This window comes from Tiliqua scincoides, chromosome 2 (assembly GCF_035046505.1).
Source record: "Tiliqua scincoides isolate rTilSci1 chromosome 2, rTilSci1.hap2, whole genome shotgun sequence".
Lineage (NCBI taxonomy): Eukaryota > Metazoa > Chordata > Lepidosauria > Squamata > Scincidae > Tiliqua > Tiliqua scincoides.
This window is the reverse complement of record NC_089822.1, coordinates 11,765,959-11,792,254: the sequence shown is the minus strand read 5'-3', so window position 1 is coordinate 11,792,254 and position 26,296 is coordinate 11,765,959. Positions and strand designations below refer to the sequence as shown.

General features: G+C 42.5%; 1 protein-coding gene across 4 annotated transcripts in view; it reads right to left on the bottom strand.

Annotated features, from left to right (window-relative positions):
• WDR7 (WD repeat domain 7) overlaps nucleotides 1–26,296 on the bottom strand; it is a 240,268-nt gene that overhangs the window by 178,634 nt on the left and 35,338 nt on the right. For 2 of the 4 annotated variants that reach the window (XM_066615954.1, XM_066615955.1), the window contains exons 10-17: nucleotides 25,809–25,950; nucleotides 22,963–23,211; nucleotides 21,682–21,902; nucleotides 20,171–20,366; nucleotides 13,853–14,067; nucleotides 8,121–8,887; nucleotides 7,341–7,429; nucleotides 1,137–1,226 (exon numbers count right to left, since the gene is read on the bottom strand). In XM_066615954.1, coding sequence (XP_066472051.1) covers nucleotides 1,137–1,226; nucleotides 7,341–7,429; nucleotides 8,121–8,887; nucleotides 13,853–14,067; nucleotides 20,171–20,366; nucleotides 21,682–21,902; nucleotides 22,963–23,211; nucleotides 25,809–25,950 — 1,969 coding nt within the window. The remainder of the gene's footprint in view (nucleotides 1–1,136; nucleotides 1,227–7,340; nucleotides 7,430–8,120; nucleotides 8,888–13,852; nucleotides 14,068–20,170; nucleotides 20,367–21,681; nucleotides 21,903–22,962; nucleotides 23,212–25,808; nucleotides 25,951–26,296) is intronic. The other 2 variants (XM_066615956.1, XM_066615957.1) reach the window with 1 other exon arrangement.

Below are 26,296 nucleotides of genomic sequence, written 5' to 3'. Positions count from 1 at the left end.
TGCAGAGATAACAGTGCTGCTATACCAGGTCTACCACATGGTAAATGCCATCTGTCTTTGAGTCCTACCAAGACTAGATTGGATTGTTGCTTGCTTGCTTCCAGTGAAGTTCTTCTAATAACTTACAGGAAGATCTGAAGCTACCAAGAATTCAAATGAAGCAATTTTGTTCTGGCATAGAAACGAAGAAGTAGAACACAATGTGTGTCTCTAAGCCATCTGAGTCATGAGTGTTATCTATTGGAAAAGATTGCCTATTTCTTTGTCAAAGGAAAAATGAAACAAAGTCAATTACCCTCTTTCTGAATATGAAAAATTTACACAAACAAGTGAAAGCCAGTCCATAAATCACAGGCAATAAATATATTAAAGCTTATGAGCAGCGTGATCTACAAATCATTTAAACAGACAGAATCAGCTTAGTTTCATTGATTAAGCAGAATTAAGTGCTCAATTTTAGTCATTTACAGATCACACTTAATTCTCATAGTTGTCAAAGGCATAGTTTTTGCTATTATTTTACACACTGTATTAGTTAAGGGCTTTTCTTTAAAAATTGAGCTGTCCAGCACAAGCCTATCTGAAGTACAGCTCAAGTTTTCAGTTTCTGTTTGCCTTCACAGATAAAAATATCAATGAAACTTTAAAACTTTCCTCACTATGAAAATTAGGTTTGCTTATGGGTACAGAGGATATTTTTCAGATCAGAAAATTGTTCCCAAGGCAGCAAATTTTCTCTAGGCTCCTAAAGTGTAACTCTGGCCAGTTACATTGTCAACCCTAATTCTAGAGGTCATCAGGGCATTTAAAAGATGCAGCTGTTCTCCCCTTATCCACAAGTTAAAGGTTTGGAAAAAACCGAACTTAAAGGCCTTGAATATAAATTTCCTTACCAGTCAGCTCAGCAAGCTGTTGCATAAGTGGCATACACTTTAAAAAGGCATGATCTGCTCCACAGGCAGAGAAAATTAAAAAACTTATCATTAGTTGCAAATAAAGATTGTTAAGTGAAGTTTAGTTTCAAATTGCAAAGTGAATGAATGTATAGATTAAGAGAGGCATGTAACAACGAGAGAGCAAGTTAGTTAAAAGAAGAAACAAAAAGGCAAAGTAGATAGAAACAGAGGTGAGAATACCTTCATTTACTAAGAAACAGGTATGTAAAGGAGGAGCAGGGTCAGAGCCAGAGTGATCAGCTTCAGTGCTAGCAGAGACAGCAGGAGCAACTTGAGCAGGAAAGAAGAAATAAAGAGGAAAATGAAGACAGACGTTTCCAGAAAAAACTGGTTAGTATCACTAAAGAAAGAAAGAAAAAGTCTGGGTTCTCTGGAACTAGATAAAAACAAGTACCATAAAAGGACTTTTCAAAGAGTGTGTCATTAACAGTAAACAAGCCAATTACAGACCATAAAGACATTTTGCTTACTGGACAGTGCCCAACACGTTTCACCAAAGAAACAGTACACCTACTCCATTTTAAGAAATGAGGAGGTGCACCGGAGTGCATTGTGCCTGTGGGTTGGAACTTTGGTCACAGTCACAAACGCTAATGGAGCTCAGTGAAATGCATATCAGTCTGGGCAGCATTGTGGCTCCCCTTAAAAAAAAAATCACACAATAATTATCCAGTAACCTCAAAAAAATCTAGATATAAATAGCTATTCACATATCTTCTGAATAACGCAAAAATGCAAGTCAAGTTAGTTTTGAAAGTTCTGACCTTTGAAAATTATAAAGCCAGGCTGAATAAAATGCTTAAAAGCTAATCTCCTTAGGACCACATTAGGATTGATTTAGGGTGCATTTTCACCCACTTTTAGTTAGGAAGCCATGTAAAAGTTAATTGCTCAAAATAGTTTTTGCCAAATTAAAATTTCTGCCATTTTATGGCAGTCATTTTGTGAATTGTGGTGGGGTTATTTTTTTTTTTTAATTTGAAGGCAGTCCAAAGGCAACCATAAACTTTATAGTTTCACTAATGCTTCATGAATCAAATTAACATATGAAAGGACAGGCAGACCTTATGGCACACACCATTCTACAACTAGAGGTCAATGTTAAGATTTAGAGGTCACTAGCTGACACTTCCTTCTCCCAGAGAATTACCATATGTCATGCACAAGCATCTTCAAATTAATCCCTCATCTTTATTCCATTGCAGAATGACAACAGGCTCGGGCTCCAGAACAGATTAAGCATTGTTTCCTGAATGGTATGTTTGGTTTTCATGCAGTGAACTCCTTTTGTCACTCTAAGACATCTGCATCAAAATTACTTCTTCTAGGATTTCCACACGAATGCATCATGGTGGCACGTGCAAAGCAGTAAGGAGAACCATCATAAACCAGCTAGCATGTATTTCAAGCAAAAAAAAAAAAAATTAGACACAGAGCTGGTAATGGATTCATACTGATAAATGCATGGGCTTTCCAAAAATACACTCTTGGACTCCAGTTGTGAACGCTTACTGTTTGATATTTAAGCTTTGCTCCTTTGTGATGGGGGAGAGAGAACCGTCTCTCTGGCTGTCATTGTTTATATCAATCAGTGTAACTGAAAGTAACAACAGCTGGCTTGGTTGCCCAATAGCACAGGGCTTTCTGATAATCTGAAAATAAACACTGTGTGATTATGCTCACCCTCTCTCTAGCATGCATGGACTGCACTACATGTTAAAGTAACAGAAATATACATCCACAAGGGCCATTTCAAGAGGCAGAGCATTGATGGGAAAAATCTTGAGTTTAGCATGTGGCCTGCAAAGTGGTACTTAGGATGCAGACACAGAAAAATTCAAGTAACCAATTTGTTGCAAATAAGAGCCTTCTGGCTGTGTTTTTTTGTTTGTTTCTGTTTTTAGTCATTGCTTAGTTACCTTAGTTCTACCTAAGGCAGAAAGCAATACAATTTACAGATCTGAAAATATACGTTGGGAATCAGATTTAATCAGAGCTTTCCCCATCACGAGATATTTAATGGTGACAGAACTTCTGAAGCCCTCTCTGTGCACCCTGCTTTAGACAGTATCACACTAAAGATCATTTTCAAGCACAAAATTATTTGTCTGCTATTTAGCAACGTATTCAATACTTTCACCATATCATCATCTGTGAGGTACTGAAATATTTATTTTTACTAGGTCATGCATCCAATACAGTACTTCCCAAACTTTTTACAACTGGGACCCACTTTTTAAAATAGACAATCTATTGCGACCCACTAGGTAAAAAAAGAAATATAGCAAGACTTTATTATTAATAATAAAATGATTAATAATTAATAATAAGCAGGTCCTGTGCTCTTGAGGCTCCTAGAAATCCTACATATAGTATGTGTGTTTATACATTTGCTAGACTTTCCCTAGAAATGGAGTTCAAGGACTGTCTCTCAAAACCTTTTACGGTCATTTCAGGTACCCAGAAGGCTTAACTGGAGAGTAAGACATACAGTTAGGGACTTCCAGGCAAGACAAAAGGTTAAAATTTGGTTCACACATTATCTATGGCATGCCAATTACTAGAGAAAATTAGATAATGTGACATTTTAATTTGAGGGTATGAAGTAATCTTCATACCAGATGATTTCCTTCTGCAAACTGGGCAAGGATGCTTGCAAACTCTGTGTGTGTGGGGTGTGTGTGTGTGCATGAGAGAGCGCGAGTTTTTCTAAAAGTTTCAAAAACGTTTTGTGACCCACCAAAAATCAGCTTGCGGCCCACTCGTCCCAAACCACAGTGTGGAAAACACTGATCTAATAGCAAGGCAGCTAAATAACCAAAAGCTTTCATTTACTTGAGAGTAACAGCCCAATTCTGAGCTGCCCGGAACTGTGGGACCCGGCAGCTCCACGGAGGATTCCCGCCAGATCCAGCACCTCCCGCACTACTGCAGGAGGCTCCTCCGGAGAAGGGGATGTTTGTCCCCTTCCCCCGAGTAAGGAAAGCAGCCCCGCAATGGGGTTACTCACTTTAGCAGCAACTGTTTGGTCGCCACTAACGTGCAGGCGCTCGTTTAGGGCGAGCAGCCCTGCCCAAGCACCCTGGATCCTGAGGAGCTCGGCTCCGCAGATCCGCCTCTCCCCCACACCCCCGCCCACACCTCCCCCCTCCCCAGAATGCTCCCCCAACGCCCCCGGACATGCCCCATCTCCTGTTCTGCAGCCCAGGGGTCACACAGACCACCGAGCTGTGGAACCCGGGCGCCCGCCATGCGCGGGCTCAGCGCCGGCCAGAGCTGAACCAGCTTTGGCGGGAGCCCGGCGGTAAGCCCCGCAAACGTGCCTTACGGCACATTTGTGACTGTGGTTCGCACCGCGAAGGCACGGTGCAGACCACAGGATCAGGCTCTTAGTCATTAAGGTGGCTTGAAAAAAGGCAAAAAGTATTCAATTAATGAAATAAATCTTCCCTATTAAGTTTCAAAAAGTAAAAGACATACACATAAAAACAAAGTTTATTTGGAGAAACTACTAATTTCCAGAAGTAAAGAGATGTTCCCAATTTCTAGCTTACTTCTCTTGCACATAATTTTTCAACTGAGTTACCACTTTTAGGACTGGTACAGACCTCCCCACTTGACAATCCCTGCAGGGAGAGCAGGGCCCTAGAGATGTCCAGCTGGTGCACCCCTCTTCCTTTGTTCCTCCATCAAAGGCAACAGTCGAAGGGGCTAGGGCACACATGCACTCCTCTGGCAGTCTCCAAATGGCCACCGTGACTGCCCCCGCAGGAATGGAGCCCTGGAGAGTGCAAAGTCATCGCGCAGTACTGGAGGGAGCCCTCCTATGCTGACTGAGGAGGGCTCCTGTAGATGTGGGGGTGCGCAGCCCCAGGTAGAAAAAAAATTGTTGCTGGTCAGCGAGCCTGCCAGCAGAACTCAAGAAACCCAACATGCTCTTCTGAAGGTGAAGTCAGTCTGGGGATTTCAGGGGGAGCCCTCCCCACGGGAAAAACTTTGCCTGACATGCCTTCCTGGGAGGAGGAGTGATCTGTCTTTGGAGGACCGACCCTGACATGGAGAGTTCCACCAGAGAATGCTAAATGGCAATAGGTCACCCGATTCTTTTTACCTTGGTACTACTAGACAAATACATGAAGCTTGGTAAGCTTATTATTGATTGTTTACATATCATCCCCAGCTTAGCAAATGTTTATCTATTCACCTGGGACAATTAGCAGTTACCCCTGGGATGGCAAATAAGAGTTAGAAAGACTGGCATTTTAGCAGGAGGACAGAGAAGGGTGCACACCCTTTGGAAGCACACTAGCTGTTCTGGTAAATTTGCTACTTTCCACTGGCATGACCACAGCCTCATAGGAGCTGGGCAAGGGGGAGCTGGGAAGCAGTAGAATATAGATAGCTGTCCCCTTCTACTCAAAATTCACAAGAACAGACAAGGCATAGTTGCACTTTGAGCCTCAGAGATGCTTTGTAGGAGGAAGCCTTATAGGCTACTTGCAATTCTCCATTTATTTTACTCCAAATATTTTATTTATTTAACTATGTAGATCATGTCGTGAACTACTCTTGTTGATAAGCAGTATATAAGTATTCTTAATAATTATTTATAATTCTCGCCATGTAATGTGGGAAGTAGCCTTTATTCTTGAATGGAACTAAACTGGTATAGGCCAGAAACAGCCCCATATCCCATCTTCATGCCAAGTTAGACCAATTTACATGAGTACAGAAGGCCTTAAAGTAACTGATGGAGAAGATAGTGTCCAGTTAGGGCAACAAATTCATACAGCCATGCCCCATTCCTGAAGTTAGCAGGAACTTCAGTTAGCTGCAGTTAGCTGAAACAGGGTATACTGGGGACATTCCCCCTGCGGGCGAGGGGAGCTGTGCTCCTCTCACCTCCAGAGGGTCTTCTAAGCCCCACAGGGGCTGCAAGTGACCATCTGCGACCTCTGCAGGTCTCAGAATGGCTGTTTAAGCCAAAAAGTAAAACAGGAAGTAATGTTTTTATGTCTTTAAAAGGCATTAGAAGGACAGGGGAAGCCTGCCAAAAAAAATGGAAGTGATTTTTTTTGCCTAAACGGCCATTCGGAGGCCTGCAGAGGCTGCAGGCAAACGTACACAGCCTCTGCGGGGCTCAGAAGACCCTCTGGAGGTAAGGGGCACCACTCCCTTTGCCTCTGGAAGGGTGTGATGGGGCCACCAGCATCGACAGTTAACTGGAATATGGGGGCTCCCATATTGCACTATGAATAAAGTGTAGAATAATATGTGAAACACAGAGCTAGTAGCAAAAGACTAACACTTTTTTTAATTTTCTGCTCAGATGCCATTGTGCATATATTTTTCATTTTAGGAAATACAGGGGGTCCCTGTATCTGTGGTTTCACTTAACTGTGGATTGGATCTGCGACCCTCCCCCCGTGTGCCCTTCTGGAGGCAAGGGGAGCTAGGCTCCTCTCTGGCGGATCTTCTGGGGCCCACTGTGGCCGCGCATAGCCGCCTACTGTTGCTGCATGCCTCAGAATGCGTTATAATGCCTGGAGGGCTTCCCGGGCCTCAGAATGCTTTATAAGACATAAAACATCACTTCTGATTTCCCTCCGGAAACTGGAAGTAGCATTTTTTCAGCCAAATCAGCCCTTCTGAGTCTTGCAGAGGCTGCAGGCAAACCCATGTGGCATTTGCAGGGTTCGGAAAAGCTTCTGGAGTCGAGGGGAGCTGTGCTTCCCTCACTCCAGAGGTTCTGGAAAGGTGACAAAAGTGATGTCATTTAACAACGGGGATTGGGGAATGCGTCCCCACGATTAAGCACTGTATAGCTACAGACTTTCTAATTTCTTGCAAGAAACTTGACCATGATGCCTATGGTAGCAGCTTTCCATCGGCCTCTACTTGCTTCCAACTGTTTTGTCAGAGACTGAGCTGACATTAGCCTGAATCAGCACTTGACACTCAACTGCAAGCACTTCAGAATCTATTGGGTGCCAAGAGTCAGTCAAGGACAAGTTCAAACTATGTTGGTGAGACGCTCATGAATATCTCAGCCAGTGGCAGCACTGCCTGGAAGTCTGCCTATGCTGGATGCATAATGGTTGCAAAGGTCTCAAAAGACTTCATGCATAATCCAGCCTTCAATTTCATAAGACACCTAGTAATCTCTCATAGCAAGACATTTCAACTTCACTTTTGTCACAAAACTCCATGCTGCAATATTGCTTTAAAGTTTTAAGCATCCTCATTCAAATGTCTGTGTCAAATGATTTCCTTAAAAGAACTCAAAATACATTATTTGTCATATGCTGTAAGTAATACATCATGACTAGTCCAGAAAATACAGCCCTGTCAATGTGCCAGTTATCTCATAGTCCTGGGCGTTACCTTGCTTAATCAACCCTTGAGTTGCTGGGCTGGTCACAGGAGCAGGTGTCTTCACTTTGGTAAGCTCAGGAGTTCCTGGCCTAGGAGGTCTACAAATAAAATGATCCAGAATTAAAACCAGGAGACGTGTCACATTCTGTAAAATTAATATTGGGGAATAGTTTCAAACAAGAATGTCTTAAAATGAAGCCAGCTTTCCCAGACACATAGGCCTCAATACTTTCCACTACTGCTCATTCTTCTCTCATTCACTTTTTTATTCCAAGTTTTCACACCCTTTCATTTTAATTTCTAAAATAAAAATTATTTTATTTTGTCTCTCTTGTAGCAGATGGTCTGGTATCCTCCTTGAATTTGGTGCCCAGGGTTCAGTTCTTAGGAGATTGACCATTAGCTAGTATTTTAACATGGACTTTCATATTTAAAACCAGGGACACAAAAATTGCTATGGAGTGTTGTAACATGGCCCAAACCTGGATACTGATAAATCAAAGTCCATGATAAAATTCTCTCTTCAACAACATAAGTTTCAATTTCTTGACATGGGAAAAAAAAAGCATTTTAGACATTTAATTGAAATTCCACCCTTAAATGGGGTACAATTATAAATATTTAGAATTTTACCTCTTTCTACCAACTAGGACCAGCATTAAAGTCTTGGGAAAGTGGAAAAAATAAACAAGTTTTGCACTTATCACTAGCAAAGAATTCATAAACATGTACTATAATGAAAAAAGCAGCATATGAAGAAACAAGTAAAGAAATCAGGGCTTGAGGTACCTGGCTGGCCCCTTCTTCATATGATCTCCAATGAATGTTGCATTCGTCATACTCATCAAGGTGTTCGCCAAGGAGATAATGGAGAGGAGGTGTTGAGTGGTTACTGCACGTGATATGCCGTACGTACCCCTAATAAGTCCCTCTGGAAGAGAGACAGACTTTCCTACCTCCACATCTGGACAGAGTGCCTTGCCTATAGGTTGATTGTATCCAGGAAGCAACAGAGACATGTGACCTCCTCTTGAAAGCAAGCCAAAAGAGACAGAACAGTGGGGCCTCAACATCCCCAGGCGCTCACTGCAAAGTTCATCTAGAACGCTATTCAAGCCCCAAGCATGAAGGCATGACATAAACAGCTTCGCTGTGTCCATGGTTAGGTTATATTCTAAGAGAGTCAATGGCTTAGATTTGCTGGACCGATACTCTGGATCACCATCTTCTCTTCTCTGTCTGGCTTCCTCATCCTCATCATCCTCATCAAGAAGATGTTCTTTTATATTCTCTTTGATAGTTTCTTTGACCTGCTGGAATAAGACTGCTGCTCGCTTGCCAGCCAAGAAGGAACCCCCTTTGTCAGAACTGCCAGAAGCCTTCTGCAAATTCTCTGGGGAAATAAGGGCTGTGTTAGGCCTGGAGGCTTCTTCAGTTAGTAGCTGAATAATCAGAGCTTCCACATCAAAGAACAGTACATGGATATCTGGGTCTGTTACATTGGTCTTCAGGGCTTGAACCATCAGAGAGTTGTGAGAGTATTTAGGCAAATTTCCCTGAAATAAACAAAAACTAAATTTATATCTCTGGCATATATTGTTTTCTTCAAGGCTAGTGCATAACATATACGAATAAACAACTTGGAAAAGCTGCGATAACCCAAAAAAATCTTGCAGAATATGAATTTGAGATTATACAACCTTGTTTAAAGTAACAGGCAAAAAGTTTAAAAATATTCATCATCAGAAGTTGACAAAGAAGTTCAGGCTGCAAAATCTGACCTGCCCAGCACAGAATCAGATGTAGAATACTGATATGCTCCACTTAAAAAAAACAAAACCCAGCTAAAATGCTTTCTAGCTCTTAGAACTAGTCAGAAACTGTCAAATATACAGAGGCAGCATTGAGTCTTTTGTAAAGCACTGAGTATTTAATGCTATGTGTCCTTGTCTTTAATGATTAGGAATGTAGTCTGTTGGGGTATATGATATGCTTATATAACAGCTGCACCCATGTATACCAGAGTCCCATGGGAAGGGCTAAATTAATCCCTTTAAGAGAAATAGGTAAAAAGATAGTGTAATTGACAATTTCTGGTCTGTTTTCAGAAGGAGATCTTCTTTATTCATTTAAATATATATCCCACCTTTCCACAGCTCAAGGCAGCCAACAAATGTGCATTTAATAATGCACAATAATAAAACACACATAACAAAACATCAGTAAAATTCCAAAGCATCAGTGCATACTCCATAAATCACTATAGAGCAGAATTTAAATTACTAAAACTAATAAAAGTAGACCACCAAAATAAGTCTGCAAAAGCAGCATTAAAGTCATAATACCACCAACAGAAAGAACAAAACAACTCACCTCCCACCCACCTAAAATGTTAGCTGAAACACAAACATCCCCAGTCCATGTTATTTACCTCTAATGAGAGAGCTGTTGAAGGAGATCCATAGCTGCAGCAACACCACTGAAAAGGCCCTGCTTCTCACCTCTACCCCTCTAACTTCTGCTAACAATAGAACCAGAAGCAGGGCCCCCTGAGATTTACCTTAGGAAATGGGTCAGAACATACTGGATCAGACATTTCCTGGGGCATCCTAGTTCCAGACCATACAGGGTTTTAAAGATTAATGCCATCACCTTGAATTGGGCCTGAAAATAAATCAGTGGCCAGTGCAATGGCCCAACAGAAGCCACCTAAATCCTGTACTACCAAAGCCCAGCTACCACCTAAGCCGCTGCACTAATTGTAGTTTCCAAATCATCTTCAAACAGACTCAAAGAGTGCATTACAATAATCTAATGAAGATGTAACCAAGGCATGGACCACCATGGCCAGGTCCAACTGACTCAGGTATGGCCACAGCTGGAACACAAGCTGAAGTTGGGCATAATCCCCCCAGCCACAGCCGCCAACCGGTGATCCAGGAGTAGCTGTGAATCCAGGAAGGATTCTCAGGCTGTGCTCTTGTTACTGCAGAGGCAGCGCGATGCCATTCCGAACAGATAGTCTAGCACCCGAGTCATAGATTTCCAGATAAGGAGGTCCTCTTTCTAATCTGGATTTAATTTTGCCTATTAACTTTTTGCATACTGAGAAATCTTATTCCACTAAAATGTTAAGAGCAAGAGTATACCAGATAGCTTACATTACAAAGTAAAGAAAGTCTTCAAACTTCAGCTTTGCATGTATAACTATCTCAATTGATGGCTATTTCTAATGCATCCTTTTATTTTTAATGTGCCAAATTAAAATGAGGTACTTCAAGAGAGTCTGCACCAAATTAGAACTTCAAAACACAAACATCCAAAAGCCAAATGGATTTTTGGAGCTCAATGGATTGTTTATTTTCTAGAAGATTTACTCACAAAGGAATTACTTCCTTAATAACTACTTCAGTCCTTGGCCATCAAGAGAGTAGTGCTTTAGAGCTGCTCACTGGTTAGCATCATGAATATTCTTGGTTTACCCAGCACCTGAGGGTGATGAAACCAGGACTAGAGTGAAAACAGCATTTCACATCAGACCAGTCCCAACACTGGTCCCATTTGAAGGCTTTGCAGTGGCAATGAAAATAATGAAGAAAATTTTATTTGTGGTTTCCATTGTAAAACAAGTTGTGAAGTTGCAATCACAACATTAAAAAGGTGCACACCATTTTAAGATGGCCAACTACAAAAATCTATGATGAAGTGTCTCTACAACAAGAATTGGAACGCTGATGCCCTCTACTGTCCTACTGCCAGACTACTTAGAAAAAAAGACAATCCTTTGTTTATAAGGACACAAGACTATATTCTATATTTTATATAACATCTGTCCTAAATTTTTGTGCCAACATCATAACCACAATGCTGACATTACATCAGGCTACTCAGCTTAAAGCATTTATTTGCATATGTTGTGTGAGCAGGGATTAGCATTATTATAAAACACTTCTGCTAGTTCTTAAATACTTGTAGAAATGCAAAAGTACAAGTTTCCATCAACACCCATGAGCTACAATAAAGTTAGACACCAAGGCAACCCAAATTGAACCCAGGAAACGATGACTTGTATTGCATAAGCAGATATATGAATATTCAATCTGCACAATGATTCTGTTTTACAACTAAAATATTATTCATGAAGTGAAAGAATCTTTTCTTTCTACAGTAAAAATCTAGTCTCTCAGATCTCACAGGAGAAAATACTTATGTAAAATGATATGTTTGCCATGCACAGCAACCAGTGGCAAGAAATAACAGGACAAGCATTAGAGAGAACTGCTATAAGAAGACAATCCTTCTATTCCTCCCTTCAATTTTTTTAAAACTGCATTTCTGATTAATCATTTTACAGGACAAGTTCTACAACACTAATCATGTAATTTCAGGGCAATGAAACTACAATAAAACTGGCAAGTATTGGGTGGGAGAGATTAAAAAGAGGGGAAGAATTTATTTATTTATACAGGTATTTATATACCGCCTTGCTTTGGTCGTCAGATTCCTTCTCAGACTTTAATCCAAGGCGGTTTACATAGGTAGGCTGTTCTAAACCCCCATAGGGATTTTTGCAATTGAATAGTTCTAGTCTTTCATAGAACTCCTCGTTCCAGCTGGATTCATTCCCGGTCTGGCCTCTCTCTGGCCCTTCGCCTCCCACGCTCCACGGCAACTCCTCTCTGCCACCGAGGGTCAGCTCATCAGTATATCGTCAGTTCTCGGGTACTTCCAGTTGTTTCGAACTGGCAGCCTCAGATCTTCAGGCATACAAGGCGGCAGCTCTTCCAGGAGGTCTGGCTCAGTTGGTAGAGTTTGATTTTAAATTTCTTCTTAGGACCCTCCTGGACTAGCTGTGACGCTCAATATTAGGTGCCCATCTATGCAATGCAAACAGTGGGGACTTTCCTTGCAGAGCAGTTTTGAGGCAGGCCCAATAACAGCATGCAAACCCCTCAGGCAAATGCTGGGGTTCCAGCACTCCAGCAGTGTCTACTGCTACTGATGCTTGCATTACGCCTCTCTTAAGTACATTTTCCTTTCTGGTGATCTTCTCAGCTACATTGCAGCTGTGTTCTGTTGTAATTCCCCAGCAATGCCCTGGCTTAAGGTTGCTCTAGAATAGGGGTTGGCAACCTATGGTCCAAAAGCCAGATCTGGCACATCACCCATGTGAAACTCAGGTTGGGAGGCAAAGCATTCCGTCCAATTTGCTGCACACTGGACAGGGAATGGCTGAGCCATGGCACAGGTACTCTGTGAGCGAATGCAGGTTGCTCTGCCATTCCCATTGACACAGCAAACTGAGTAGGAGACTTTGTTTCCCAAACCAACCTCCCAGAAGCAGGTGCTTCTGGGAACTCATCAATTTAGAAATTCACTGATGATGCCATCACCTAACGTCCAGCCCCTCTGCCCCAATAGGTTCCCAACCCCTGGTGTAGAACAATGCAGTATCAGAGATGTTGCTGGAGAATTAGAATAGGGTTTCAGTTGCACTGACACTAAGAACATGAGCAACATTGCCCAAATCCCCACCGAACTAAGAAGAGTACCAATGTGGCAGATGCCTCCTACATATAGTTGCTCCACAGTGATACTGTGTTAGGGAATAGTGGCTCCAGTCGCATCAACTCTGAGTACTTCTGTTGCCTAGTAAATCTAGCACCCACAAATGGGGGGGCAGGTAGGTGGCCAACAATAGAGAGTACTTGCCCAAGACTCTCTCAAACTGGAGCCATCCCTATTTTGAAGTCAAAAACAAATTAAGGTCATGAAGTGCTTTGCCAGTGAAAAGTTCTATGTGATGAATGGATAAGTAGACATGTCTCAGTGCAGCACTGGGACAGAATTAAATATACTATATTATATATAATATATTAGAGTAATGGCTTTTGTTTTTCTACATATCTGTTCTCGATCACTTCCCTTTACTCCAACCTTAAACATCACTGGAATTGTTTATAATAATATTTATAATCATTAAAACTATATCAAGTTAAATATTTGTTATTGTATTGCAATTTTATTGCATAAAATTGGACATCAGTATACATAAGTATATAGGATTGCACTGTTGGGCACTATGTGCAGTCTGTTACTGCATCTGTAACCCTCACTTTCTCTGGAGGGATTAACTCAGAATGTGTATTGGGCAGTGCCATTGTCCCCTGTGGAACAATGGGTCTTGAAAAACCCACTGGAACCTCACTTGTTCCTTGAAGTGAGGTCTGGGGAGAGGTCTGGGGAACTGACCTAGATTTCCTTTCATTGAACTAACCAAAGATAAAAATAGAATCTCTATTCCTAAATGCCCCATAAAAGAGGAAGGTTGATCTGAGAGGTGGTATATAAGCATGTACAGGAGCCCAAGTCAGGCCAGCTCTATCTTAGCCAAGGCTTTACTCACAAGGGTGAAGGATTTCTGTTCACCACACCGAGCCAGCTCAACATACACATCATGCCAACAGGTATTTCACTAATACAATGAGCAACACGATATGAATTTTTTAAAAAATTCTTACTTTGTCAGAGGAATCAGAAGCCAGGAGGTTTGTGGCAAGAGTCTGCAGTTTCTGATGGGCCATGTTTTTCAGAGCAGCGAGGCTACGCCTGGTCATGGCCTGTTTTAGGTTGACAGCAGGATGGCTAAGGGAATCGACTGCGGCAGGGACAGCCTCATCACAAGCATTCAGGATCTCCACAGCTGTTATTCCCATTACGCACCGATCCAGCGCACCTGAAAAACAGAGGGAAGTGGAAACTAACTGCAGCAAAGCAACTGTTCTTCATTCAGATAACATACATCCTACATTTTCTGATGATCACCACCATCTGTAAACCAACATATGATGAATGAGGTCTGGGCAATCTTGTGGCCACTCAACACTTTTCATTCATGGTAGCTTACACAAAAGCCTCACCACAACTACTAGGTCAAGATAAAACAAGGAATCTTGTAATATCTTTAAAGCTAACCAATTTATCTCCGAAGACTTCAAGCATCTGATGAATGTAGTTATGCTGAAATACATTGCTCAACAAAAGTGTCAGAAGACACACTGCAGGACTCATATTACTACCCCTCTGGAAGTTATTACAAAATTAAATAAAACATGCAACAGTCTGCAGCACATTATAAAGACAAAACCACGTTATTACGATATGAGTTTGCAATATTACAACATGACTTCCACAAACTGCATCAAGCGTATCTAGCAAAGCTGGCTTGCCTGTGAAAGTTCATGCCACTGTAGCAGTGTCACAATTATTTTGAAACTAAAACTATTTCTATGTTAGTTAAACCTATAATGATTTTAATAAAGCTATTTTAAAGAACAAAATTCAAGAACACATATAGTAATTTGGGGGGGGGGAGAAAAGGAGATAAGCATTTATTTCCTAGACAATTTCTAAAAACATTCATGTTTTGGGAAAAAGAACCTAGAAAGCTGGCAGCTTGACAGTATAAAGACAGGAAAAGAGCAATGCCTGCTAAATGGATATTTTTTTCAAGCCTTAAAGGCCTTTAGATCAGCCTTTGGAGGTCAGCATTTGCACGTGCCCACTAAGAAGATTTGAAATTTTCCTGTGCAGTCTCTAAATATGTCCAAGGGCAGAAGAAATGAATTGCAAAATGTTCAGCCAGTTTGTTACTGAGCGAAGGAAAGACAATGCTAACACTTTCTGCTCTAGTCAAGCTATTTTTCAGTAGATATTATATTAAAGCACAACCGCGCTGATCCAAATGGTTGGCAGAACACAATTAAAATGATGCGCAACCTTGATCAAAAAAAGTATGCAAACACAGAGTACACAGTAGTATCAGTCACCATAAGCCTCACAAGTAATTGCAGTTGGAACAAACTGTTGTTAATTAACGAATCAGGCTATCAAACCAATTTCTGGCTTGTTAGCCAAATATGGTTTGTTCAATTCAGAGTTTGGACAGAGTTGCAGTTTGTACGTATCAAACCACGGAAGAAAGAGAATACTTTCCTCTTCTCACTCTGAAGGGAGAGTGCCCAGTCCCAAAGCTCACAAATAACGAACACATCATGGTTTGTTATATCTGAACCTGGTCAATATTACAACCTGGTCAATATTAAGAACATAAGAACAGCCCCACTGGATCAGGCCATAGGCCCATCTAGTCCAGCTTCCTGTATCTCACAGCGGCCCACCAAATGCCCCAGGGAGCACACCAGATCGTGGTGCCCTCCCTTGCATTGGCATTCTGACATAGCCCATTTCTAAAATCAGGAGGTTGCACATACACATCATGGCTTGTAACCCATAATGGATTTTTCCTCCAGAAACTTGTCAAATCTGCTTTTAAAGGCATCCAGACCAGATGCCGTCACCACATCCTGCGGCAAGGAGTTCCACAGACCGACCACACGCTAAGTAAAGAAATATTTTCTTTTCTCTGTCCTAACCCTCACAACACTCAATTTTAGTGGATGTCTGGTTGATCAAGTGAGAGTGTAAAGGGCATCTCTCTATCCACTTTATCCTTCCCATGCATAATTTTGTATGTCTCAATCATGTCCCCCCTCAGGCATCTCTTTTCTAGGCTGAAGAGGCCCAAACGCTGTAGCCTTTCCTCATAAGGAAGGTGCCTCAGCCCAGTAATCATCTTCCACTATGTCCTTTCTGAGATGTGGCGACCAGAACTGGACACAATACACCAGGTGTGGCCTTACCATCGATTTGTACAACGGCATTATAATATTAACCATTTTGTTCTCAACACCTTTTCTAATGATCCTAAGCATAGAATTGGCCTTCTTTACTGCAGCCGCACATTGGGTCGACACTTTCATCGACTTGTCCACCACCGCCCCAAGATCTCTCTCCTGATCTGTCACAGACAGCTCAGAACCCATCAGCCTATATGTGAAGTTTTGATTTTTTTGCCCCAGTGTTCATGACTTTACACTTACTTACATTGAAATGCACCTGCCATTTTGCTGCCCATTCTGCCAGTTTGGAGAGATCCTTCTGGAGCTCCTCACAATCATTTTTGGTCTGCACCACTCGGAAAAGTTTGGTGTCATCTGCAAACTTAGCCACCTCACTGCTCCAGGTCATTACAACATGACTTCCATAAACTGCATCAAGCGTATCTAGCAAAGTTGGCTTGCCTATGAACAGAAAACTCCTGCCCTAAAGCTGGGCACCTGGAACGTTAGGACAATGACACCTGGCTTTTCTGACGACCTGCAAGAAATAGACGATGCATGCAAAACAGCTGGAGCTGAGCTGGACATGGAGCTGAGCAGACTGCAGATGGACATCATCGGCCTTCAAGAGACGAGGCTGACGGACTCAGGATCTATCAAGGAGAGAAATTTCTCATTTTTCTGGCAAGGAAAACCACTAAACAAGACCAGGGAACATGGTGTTGGCTTTGCGGTCAGAAATACTGTGGTGGAATCCATCATCCCATCATCCTACTGTGGAAAGTGAAAGAATTTTGTCCCTGCAGCTCCACTCAACAGCAGGACTTGTCACTCTCATCAGTGCATATGCACCGACTCTGCCATCTCCAGCAGAAGATAAAGACAAATTCTAATGCGACCTGGCCACCACTATCAAGAAAGTACCCGAGAAAGAGGCATTGTTCATCCTTGGCGACTTCAATGCTAGAGTTGGTGCTGATCACAGTTCGCGGCCCACTTGCTTAGGTCAGTTGAACGAAAATGGCCAACCCCTGCTAGAGTTCTGCTGTCATCATGGCCTCTGCATCAGCAACACATTCTTCAACACGAAGCCCCAACACAGAGTCTCTTGGAGACACCCAAGATCAAAGCACTGGCACCAGCTCGACCTGATTCTCACCAGATGCTCCAGCCTTCCCAGCATCAAGATCACAAGCAGTTATCAGGGTGCTGCCTGTGACACTGACCACTCCCTGGTGTGCAGCAGAGTGAAACTGCAAACAAAGCGACTGTATCACACGGTAAAGGAAGGAAGACCTCGCATTGACAACAGCAAGACCCAGGATCAGGCAAAAGTGGAGGAGTTCGCACAAGTGCTGGAGGAATCTCTTCCAGGCCCGGCCGATGCAAACTCATCCAACAGATGGGAACATTTCAAGAATGCCGTTTACAACAACGCCTTGTCCATATTTGGCAAGAAGACCAACAAGACGGCAGACTGGTTTGAAGCCCACTCTGAGGAGTTGACACCACTCATTGAGGAAAAGAGGAGAGCTCAAGCAGCATAAAAAGCCTGTTCCAGTGAGCACAACCTGCAGGTCCTCCGAGCTGCTCGCAGCAAAGTCCAGCAGACTGCCAGGAGATGTGCTAACGACTACTGGTTCCAATTCTGTTCCCAGATACAGATAACAGCTGACACAGGCAACATCAAGGGGATGTATGACAGTATCAAGCAGGCCCTAGGTCCAACACAGAAGAAAATTGCCCCTCTGAAGTCTGCCACAGGCGAGGTCATCCAGGATCGGGCATAGCAGATGGACCACTGGGTGCAGCACTACTCTGAGCTGTATTTCAGAGAAAATGTAGTTACTGGAGAAGCGCTGAACAACATTGAGTGCCTGCCTGTGTTGGAGGAGCTTGACAGTGAACCAACCCTAGAAGTACTTAACGTGGCCCTGGAAGTACTTAATGTGGCCCTGGATTCCCTCGCCTATGGCAAGGCACCTGGGAAAGACAGCATCCCTGCTGAAGTCCTAAAGTGCTGCAAAGAGATCATCGCCACTGAGCTGCATGAAATACTCTGCCTCTGCTGGAGAGAAGGTGGAGTACCACAGGACATGAGGGATGCAAACATTGTCACGCTGTACAAGAACAAAGGCGACAGGGGTGACTGCAATAACTACCGCGGCATCTCTCTCCTTAGCGTTGTAGGAAAGCTGTTTGCCAGAGTTGCACTAAAGAGGCTCCAGGTACTTGCAGAGAGAGTCTATCCAGAATCGCAGTGCGGATTCCGAGCCAACAGGTCCACCACTGATATGGTATTCTCCCTTAGACAACTGCGGGAGAAATGCAGGGAACAACGACAGCCACTCTTTATAGCCTTCATAGATCTCACGAAGGCTTCCAACCTGGTCAGCAGGGATGGCCTCTTCAAGATTCTCCCCAAGATCGGATGTCCACCCAGGCTCCTCAGCATCATCAGGTCTTTCCATGAGGACATGAAGGACACTGTAGTCTTCAATGGCTCCACATCAGACCCCTTTGACATCTGAAGCGGAGTGAAGCAGGGCTGTGTTCTTGCACCAACCTTGTTTGGGATTTTCTTCACTGTCCTGCTGAAGCATGCCTTTGGAACTGCAACAGAAGGCATCTATCTCCGGACCAGATCAGACAGAAAGCTCCTCAACCTCTCCAGACTGAGAGCAAAGTCCAAAGTCCAGCTGAAATGTCAGCGCGACTTCCTCTTTGCCGACAATGCAGCTGTCACCGCCCACTCTGCCAAAGATCTTCAGCAGCTCATGAATTGTTTTAGCAAGGCCTGTCAAGACTTTGGACTGACAAACAGCTTGAAGAAAACACAGGTCATGGTTCAGGATGTGGCCTCACCTCCCTGCATTACAATCTCTGCGCATGAACTGGAGGTTGTCCATGACTTTGTGTACATTGGCTCAACTATCTCCGACACTCTTTCTCTCAATACTGAGCTAAACAAATGCATCAGTAAAGCAGCTACCATGTTTTCCAGACTCACAAAGAGAGTCTGGTCCAACAAGAAGCTGACGGAACATACCAAGATCCAGGTCTACAGAGCTTGTGTCCTAAGTACACTTCTGTACTGCAGCGAGTCATTGACTCTTCGCTCACAAAAAGGAGAGGAAACTGAACGCTTTCCACATGTGCTGCCTCCGACGCATCCTCGGCATCACCTGGCAGGACAAAGTTCCAAACAACACAGTACTGGAACGTGCTGGAATCCCTAGCATGTATGCACCGCTGAAACAGAGACACCTGCATTGGCTTGGTCATGTCGTGAGAATGGGCGATGGCCGGATCTCCTCTATGAAGAACTCATACAGGAAAGTGCCCTACAGGTAGACCACAGCTGTGATACAAAGGTATCTGCAAGAAAGATCTGAAGGCCTTAGGAATGGACCTCAACAGTTGGGAAACCTTGACCTCTGAGCATCCTGCTTCGAGGCAGGCTATGCAGCATGGCCTTTCCCAGTTTGAAGAGACACTTGCCCAACAGATTGAGGCAAAGAAGGAAGGCCCATAGCTAGGGAGACAGACCAGGGACAGACTACATTTGCTCCCAGTGTGGAAGGGATTGCCACTCCCGAATTGGCCTTTCCAGTCACACTAGACACTGTTCCATAACCACTTTTCAGAGCACGATACCATAGCCTTCCGAGACTGAAGGATGCCATTGATATCTGAACCTGGTCAATGGGTTTTCAAAGAGGCAAAAACTAATATAAAAATTTGTATTTAAGAGGACAAAATTTTTTAAAGCAAACTTCTAGACTTCAAAGACATTTCACAACATCTTCATGAGTTTGCTGTTTTGAATCCTTACAACAAGCAACAGTTATTAAAGAACCAGGACTCCATTCTTTTTCCTTTTACATTTTTCCAATACACTTTCACAGTAAGATATTAATATTTCTCAACTCAATTATTTTCTGCTTTATCATGTATTTAAAAGCCAAACCTTCTCAAATTCAAGTTTTTAGAGAAGTTTAATGAAGAAGATTCCTTTAAGACAATACACTTGTGATAATCTTTTCTTCAATGTATAATTAGCCAGAGGTATTAAGACATCCTCTAGTTTACATCATTCAAGAATTTCATTTCACCTGCAAGTACTGTATAAGCAAGTTCCCACAGGCTTGACCTTACCAGTATCCATCTGCCAGACATATACAGATCCATCTGAACATCCAACTACCAGGTAGTCATCTGACGGTCTCCACTTTATGACCTGAATTGGAAAAAGGTGCCGGGAAGCTAACATGATGCATTTTTTCTCTCGTAAACTCAGAAGTCCTACTGAGTGGTCACTGGCAACAGAGCAAACGCAGTGCTGGACTCTTGACTAAAAGAGATAAAAATATTCAGTTATATTTATAATAAGAGTAAATATTTATTTTAAATGTAAATACACATTCAATTCCTGCAACAAACTTTCTTTCTCTTTAAGCAAACTACTGCATACTGTAACACACACAGGCAAGAGATTACAAAGAATCTTGAATGTTTAAATGGAAAGGAAATATGTCTTTGAAGTCCACCTCTTGCAACCCTGGATTTTCCAGGTCTAACTCTTGAACCTTGTCTACATCATCCTGACTATGGAGCTGCCTTTTCAATGGCACAGAAACCTCTCTGCAATAATTTTAGTGTTTTTTTCCCCCCCTCCATTCCTTTTCCTCTTTATTTTGGAAGTTAAAATTATCTACTGCCATGCAATTCTGTTCAGTGCCGATTGTGAAGATCAGATAGCCAAACAGTATCCTAAAACCACCTGAACAAAGATCTGTATTTCTCTCTTGTGTCAGGGAAAAAAGAAATTACATTTCAAATTTGAATAAATTTACATAAATAAATATATTAGAGATGGAACTTATACGAATGAATGCAGGTCTTACAATAGATCAAGGCCTATAAAAGGCCTTGCACAAAGCAAGGCCAGCCTTTCCTTCACTGTTACTGCTGCATCATAGACGTGAAACAGCAAGAAGTGGAAGGAGCCCTCGTCCCCCAAGTCACATGAGAGGACAAACCATCACCCTCATGCTGAGAGCAGTTTCCTTAGACCAGCGTGGGCTCCAGCAAGTCACCGGAGTGCCAGAAGCTCATTGGAGACTGAGGGCTCCCAGCAGGCTGACTTGGGAGTCCCCAAAGGCCACAATTGGCCTCCACACCGGGGTTTGGACACCCCTGTTCTAAACCAATGTGAATAAATGTTCACCTAGAATGAACCATTACTTCTAATATAAGTAGTATACCTTTAACATATAAACCAAAAGTTCTGATAGGTGCAGGAGCCCAATCAACGAGGAAAAATATCAGTTGCAGACCCAATATGTTTCAAGCAGCAATTCTTCAAGAAATGAAGCAGTTACAATGGGATAACACTCCCATTATTTCATCTTTCAATGCATTGTTTCAACGCACTGGAACTGCAATTGTTTTATTCTTTTTAAATTGTCTCCTGTTTTTTATTATCATTAATAGTTTGGAATGCTACCCTCTTGTCCTATGCATTAACAGAAGCCACACAAACATGTAAGTCCTCAACAGCAAAGTACAATTTGTACAGAAGCAACTACAATGGTGGTATAATTTTGCAGCCACAATATTAGCCCATAATACAAGCAAACATTTTCATTCATCATCAACTTACTTACACTGCAATTTTCTGGAGGGACCAAAAGTTGTGTAATTTCCCCACCATGTACACAGAAGATGTGTTTCATTTCTCCAGAAAAGATGTCCCAGATAATGACAGAAAAATCTACACCACCCGAGACCAAGTATCTTTGATCGTAACGAGAAGAGACTTGGTGAGGGTACAGCAAACATGTGACTTTGTTCCGATGACCCCGCAGAGTTCTATGAGGTGGCCAACCTAAAAAAAGTCAATGGAAAAGGGTTCAAGACACACTGTACGCAATGGGTATGACAACATTTTCAACAGTTACAATATTGGGGGAAGGGGGAAGAATGTGACATAGTAGGCCAAAAAGACTTACTAGTGCTGAGCTAAGAGGTATTTGTTACCTTTCACCAGTCAGCCTTTAGCTACTTTGCCTAATTTTTCCCAGCTGCCTAACCCACACTTGGAGTTTAGTATGCCTTGTTTGAAGTGCCTAACGATTTTTTACCTGAACTGTTACTGCCTGTTCCTAGGTTTCTTGTTCTTCCCAGCTTTGTACCTTGCTCCGCTCTGTCTCTTGTCTGTCTCACCCTCCTTGCTTTCTCTTGCACTCTTCTCTCTGACCCCATTTTTGTCTTCTCTCCTCTACTTTTGAGGGCTCTCACCTCAGCAGCCACCTCCCAGTCGGGTCAGTCCCCTTCAGTCTCCATTGGCTCCATAGTGCCTGGTAATTACATCATCACCAAATGCATCCAGACCAAGTGGATGGCTTATGCAGCCATACGCATGTCCTCCAGCTCTGCAAGGGTGGGCCAAGCCTTACAGTGGCCAATCTACTAGAAGTCTTTTTCCATTACCAGGACACCATCCATTCATCATTCATCCTCAATTGTTGCCCCAAATTTGAGTAGCAGCACAAATATTTGGCTGGCCCACTAAAACAGACTAAATAAACGATTTAGGAGTCTTCAGAATTTACACTAACAAAGAGATAAGTTGCATTTAAATTTCCCCTCCACCTGTGAATCCAATAAAAGAGTTTTGTTCTGTTCAATCTAGACTAGAACACACCATTCAAAAGGGCAACAAAACACATTAACAGCATATATTGTGAAAATATTTTATTACAGGCACTTTCAAATATTGACCATCCTTTTAAAAACCAATTGCCGACATTGGTTAAAATCGTTAGAGCTAAGTCAGGAAAACCACAGATAGCAGATAAGCGAGAACATTAACACCAATGCCCACAGTATGTAATACAGTCAACCTTCATAATCCTGAGTCATGCTTTAAACAACTACTCACACACCTCTCCTGCGCATGTGCTCATCTTGCAAGAGTTGAACAATAGCAGTCTGAGTTGCTGGCACAATAATAATGCTCCCATCTTCACGGCCACAAACCAGGCGTCCATGTGCAGGAATATACACGCTGGCTGTCACTTTAAGTGGCTCACTGCTATTTGGTATGAAGCTCAACTGGTCTATGATTCCAGCAGGGCGAGGAAAAAGTTTGTCAAAAGCTCCTTGTAGGGAAGTGGAGGTTGTAACTTTCAATCCTACTTTAAACACACAGACACACATTTAGAAAGTTAAATAAGTAAAATGCTTTAAAGAAGTGTTCTAGAAAAGCAAGCCCTTGCATGGTTGCCTGCAGTAGGTAAGAATTATGCCCAAGTGGCAAATTAGGGGAACATTAAACAAAGTGGATCCCCCACCCCCACTTTTAGGCTAAGTGTTACTAAAAGTGATACGTGTAGACAGCAGGGCCAGCAGTTTTTGTGGAAATTTTCAAGTCTTGTGTTGAATCATTGCAACGTATGAGAATTACATTACTATATATAAAAATGTATTTCTTAACAGAAACCTAGGATGGAAGAAAGGAAAAGAGACAACTACATATTACATCAGCTGTGACTCTATATGGCAACCATTTTCAACCATTGTGTCATGGTCCACAGGTGTGCCACAGGAATTTGGGGGAGGTCATTTATTAGTAGGGTCAATGGGGGATGTGAGACCCCAACTGGCAGCATGGTAAGTCTTGTCAATTTTGGCAATAGTGTGCCTTGACAATTTTAGTGCCTTGTCTGTGCACCATGAGATAAAAAAGGTTGAAAATCACTGCTATAAGGTACTATATGCGTTTAAAGCAGACGGCAAAAACAAAGTTCACAAACCAATAGCAAAACTTGGGGATGACAATTATTATATAAAATAATTACAAACTTGTCTATACAAGTTTGAGCGAAGAAGCGTCTTGGCTGCCCTTAATGTGAGAGATGAAGGAGCTGTTTGTCAGCCTGCATGGGAGGCAACTGGAGGCCAGAAGTGATACCAGACCAGAAAGATCCATCTGAAATGTGTGTGGTTCTTGCAAGACACAACCTTTCTGTGATTGTAAAAATTCCTTGGGGATTTAGAAACAGCCTGCCTATGTAAACCGCCTTGAATAAAGTCAGAGGAGTAATCCGATGACCAGAAAGGCAGTATATAAATACCCAGTTGTTAATAATAAGTTATAATAATAATATACAAATATTAATTATTCTAGTCAATTTCAAAATTTACATGCCACTTTCTGTTCCAGAATGAGATCTCCAAGCAGTTTATCTCACTTAAAATTCTTCAGCCCCCATATATAATATCAAGTATCTTCACCATCCACTTCAGATACCTAAAGAAGTTGGTTCTTGGTTACAAAGGTTATGTCTTGATACATTCATTAGCCTTTCATTAGCCTTTAAGGTGCCTAACGTGGTACCATTTGCTATTTTCGCTTTGGGAGACTTGGGCTGCAATCCTAACCACATTTTCCTGAGAGTAAGGCCCACTGAACAAAATAGAACTTACTTCTGAGTAGACCTGGTTAGGATTGTGCCCTTAAGTGCAGCTCTTTACTGAGCATATGATTTTTAGAAATTTTCTTGGATGTGAAATGGAAAAAGAAATGTTGAATAAAAATTACAGTAACAGATTCAGACATGATGCCAATGCATTATCAGTAGGAGCACCCAGTTTGTAGAACTTCCTGCTCCAGACGACCTTCGCTGGCATCTCACTCTGTTTCAAGGTAGCCCAAAACACTGCAAAAAGTATGGAAATAGTCATGGAAGAGGTTCCCCTTGAGAAGGAACAGTCAGACTCCTGGAGCCCCTGAGCCAGCAAAGAGGCTGAAGTGGGGAAGGGGGGGAGGAAAACCTCTGTAGCCAGAACAGAGGCAAAGCAGCAAGGCAGAGCCTTCTCTCTCTCTCTCTCTCTCTCTCTCTCTCTCTCTCTCACACACACACACACACACACACACACACACACACACACACACGTAACAGAAGGGAAAGCTTTAAAAAACCAGGGAACATTTGCCCAATCCCCCCCTTCAGACAGAGATGCTGCAGGCTCTCCGTGCTCCAGCCTACACAAACAAAACAGCCCAGCAAACAAGTCTTCCCAGCAAGCCAAAGCAGGAGATTTAGGCTACAATCTTCTCCACACTTTCCTGGGAGTAAGCCCCATTGACTAGAATGGGACTTACTTCTGAGTAGGCAGGGATAGGACTGGGCTCTCAGGCTACAATCTTCTCCACACTTTCCTGGGAGTAAGCCCCACTGACTAGAATTGGACTTACTTCTGGGTAGGCAGGCATAGGACTGGGCTCTCAGGCTACAATCCTCTCCACACTTTCCTGGGAGTAAGCCCCATTGACTACAATGGGGCTTACTTCTGAGTAGAAATGCACAGGACTGGACTCTTATAAGCTCAGCATTCCACCTATGAAAGAAGCGGAGACAGCTGGCAATGGGAAGGGCTGAGTACAGAGTGGAGGGCGATTGAGAACAGCTACCTTAGTTTCCTTCCATCCCCAAGTGTCAGGCTGCAGTGTATTTGTATAACTCTATGCAATTTAGCACAACGAGCTTTTTCTTAATCAGGCGGGTCAGGAAATGGGACTCATGCATAAATAGGCTCCACCTATACTATGTCGTCTTACACTCTGTGAAAACTTTAGAAATGAAGTGAGAAGATGTGATATAAATGTACATGTTTTACAGATTAAAGAGACCTGCTGAATTTTGCAGAGAATCATCACCAATACAATGCCATCCATAGTGGAGAAACATCAGTGCATAAACTGGGTAAGTTGCAAAGCAGCTACTACCTTCTGTCATATCCTGCTGGTCAAGTGTATGTGGTATACTCCAAATGCTGAGCCTCCCCGAGGAGTCTCCCTGTATAAGTAGCTTATGAAAACATTCCCTGCGGCCATAGAAGAATCGAGTAACAGGAGGGCAGATTATTAACTGAAAGAAAAGAGATGGGGGCATAAAAACCATCTCAGGGGTAAAGAACATACAGAGTGCAACATATCTCCTTGCGACCCCAGTTTAACTAAGTTTACATTATTTGTTGAAGCTGCTGCAGAAACTATGAAGAGGTAAGGTCTCCAGTTTGCTACCCAGCATCTCAGGCAGCAAGGGAAAGACTGGGAAAGACTCTAGTCTAGTGGTTCTCAAACTTTTTTATCACTGGGAACTATTTATTATAATGACAATCTGTTGGGACCCACCAGAAGTGATGTTATTAGCCTGGAAATGATGTCATTTAGGCTTCATACCTAAGCCGCAACAGTCCCATTACACAGTGCAC